This window comes from Myotis brandtii, unplaced genomic scaffold, assembly GCF_000412655.1.
Source record: "Myotis brandtii unplaced genomic scaffold, ASM41265v1 scaffold334, whole genome shotgun sequence".
NCBI classification, from domain to species: Eukaryota; Metazoa; Chordata; class Mammalia; order Chiroptera; family Vespertilionidae; genus Myotis; species Myotis brandtii.
In genome coordinates this window covers 164,545-165,450 of record NW_005362885.1, presented here as the reverse complement: position 1 = coordinate 165,450, position 906 = coordinate 164,545, and the positions used below count along the sequence as shown (strand labels likewise).

The window sequence follows — 906 nt, the reverse complement described above, 5'->3', positions numbered from 1 at the left end:
GATCGGGCAGCGGCCGGCGGGGTGGGAGGCGAGCCCTGCCCGCGGGCGAGTGGCTCACACTGTGGACCGGCTCCTCCTGGTGAAGCTGGGCGATGCTGCCCACTGGCTTGGTGATGTGGGTGCTCGGCTCGCAGGGTCAGTCCTCGGAACCACAGCAGCGTGTTGCAATAGTCATGAGCAGCTAGGGTTACTCCGCTGGCCGATAAGGAACTGGGGCGCGGCAGCTGACCACCTGAGGTCGGCGTGGTGTCTTCCCCCTGGTGGAGGGGCGGATGCGGCCCTGAGAGGACCAGGAGGTCCTGGCTGGCCACGGGCGCCGCGGAGAGCGGCCTGGCTGGGACGGGCTGGGCTAGAAGAGGGGCGCTTGGGGAACGAGGGCGTGACAGGAGCAGGTGCTGGGAGGCGTGTCTGAGGAGCGGGGCAGGCGTGGGTGCGGTGGCCCAGCCTGTGGACTGGCCCAGGGGGGTGGACACGCAGCTGTGGCCGCAGGACTGCAGGGGCGGCGGGGCGGCTCCTGGGCCCCAGGAGAGGTGGCTCCGGGTGGCGGTGGCAGAAATGAAAGTCCACCCTGGGCTGCTTTGCATGTCACGTGCCTTCCTGGCCCGCCACCAGCCGTGTCACCTGCTGTTCTTGTCCAGGGCAGCTCACGGGGAGGCGCCCAGAGACGGCGGTGGTGTGGGGAAGCTGGCAGTGAGCCGCTCCCTGGAAGTGGCGAAAGGGCCCAGACCTGCCTGCTTCCTGGTCTGACCGCGCCTGCGCCTTCTCAGTTACAGGATGTCCGAAGGGGACAGCGTGGGAGACTCCGTCCACGGGAAGCCTTCTGTGGTGTACAGGTTCTTCACACGCCTCGGCCAGGTGGGTGTCGGGTGCCTGTGCGCATGTGTGCACGAGAGCTGTGCTGGGCAG

The 906-nt window shown here is 68.7% G+C and overlaps 1 protein-coding gene across 1 annotated transcript in view; it reads left to right on the top strand.

Annotated features, from left to right (window-relative positions):
• RER1 (retention in endoplasmic reticulum sorting receptor 1) overlaps positions 1-906 on the top strand; it is a 7,600-nt gene that overhangs the window by 1,291 nt on the left and 5,403 nt on the right. The window contains exon 2 of the mRNA XM_014543760.1: positions 768-902. Coding sequence (XP_014399246.1) covers positions 768-902 — 135 coding nt within the window. The remainder of the gene's footprint in view (positions 1-767; positions 903-906) is intronic.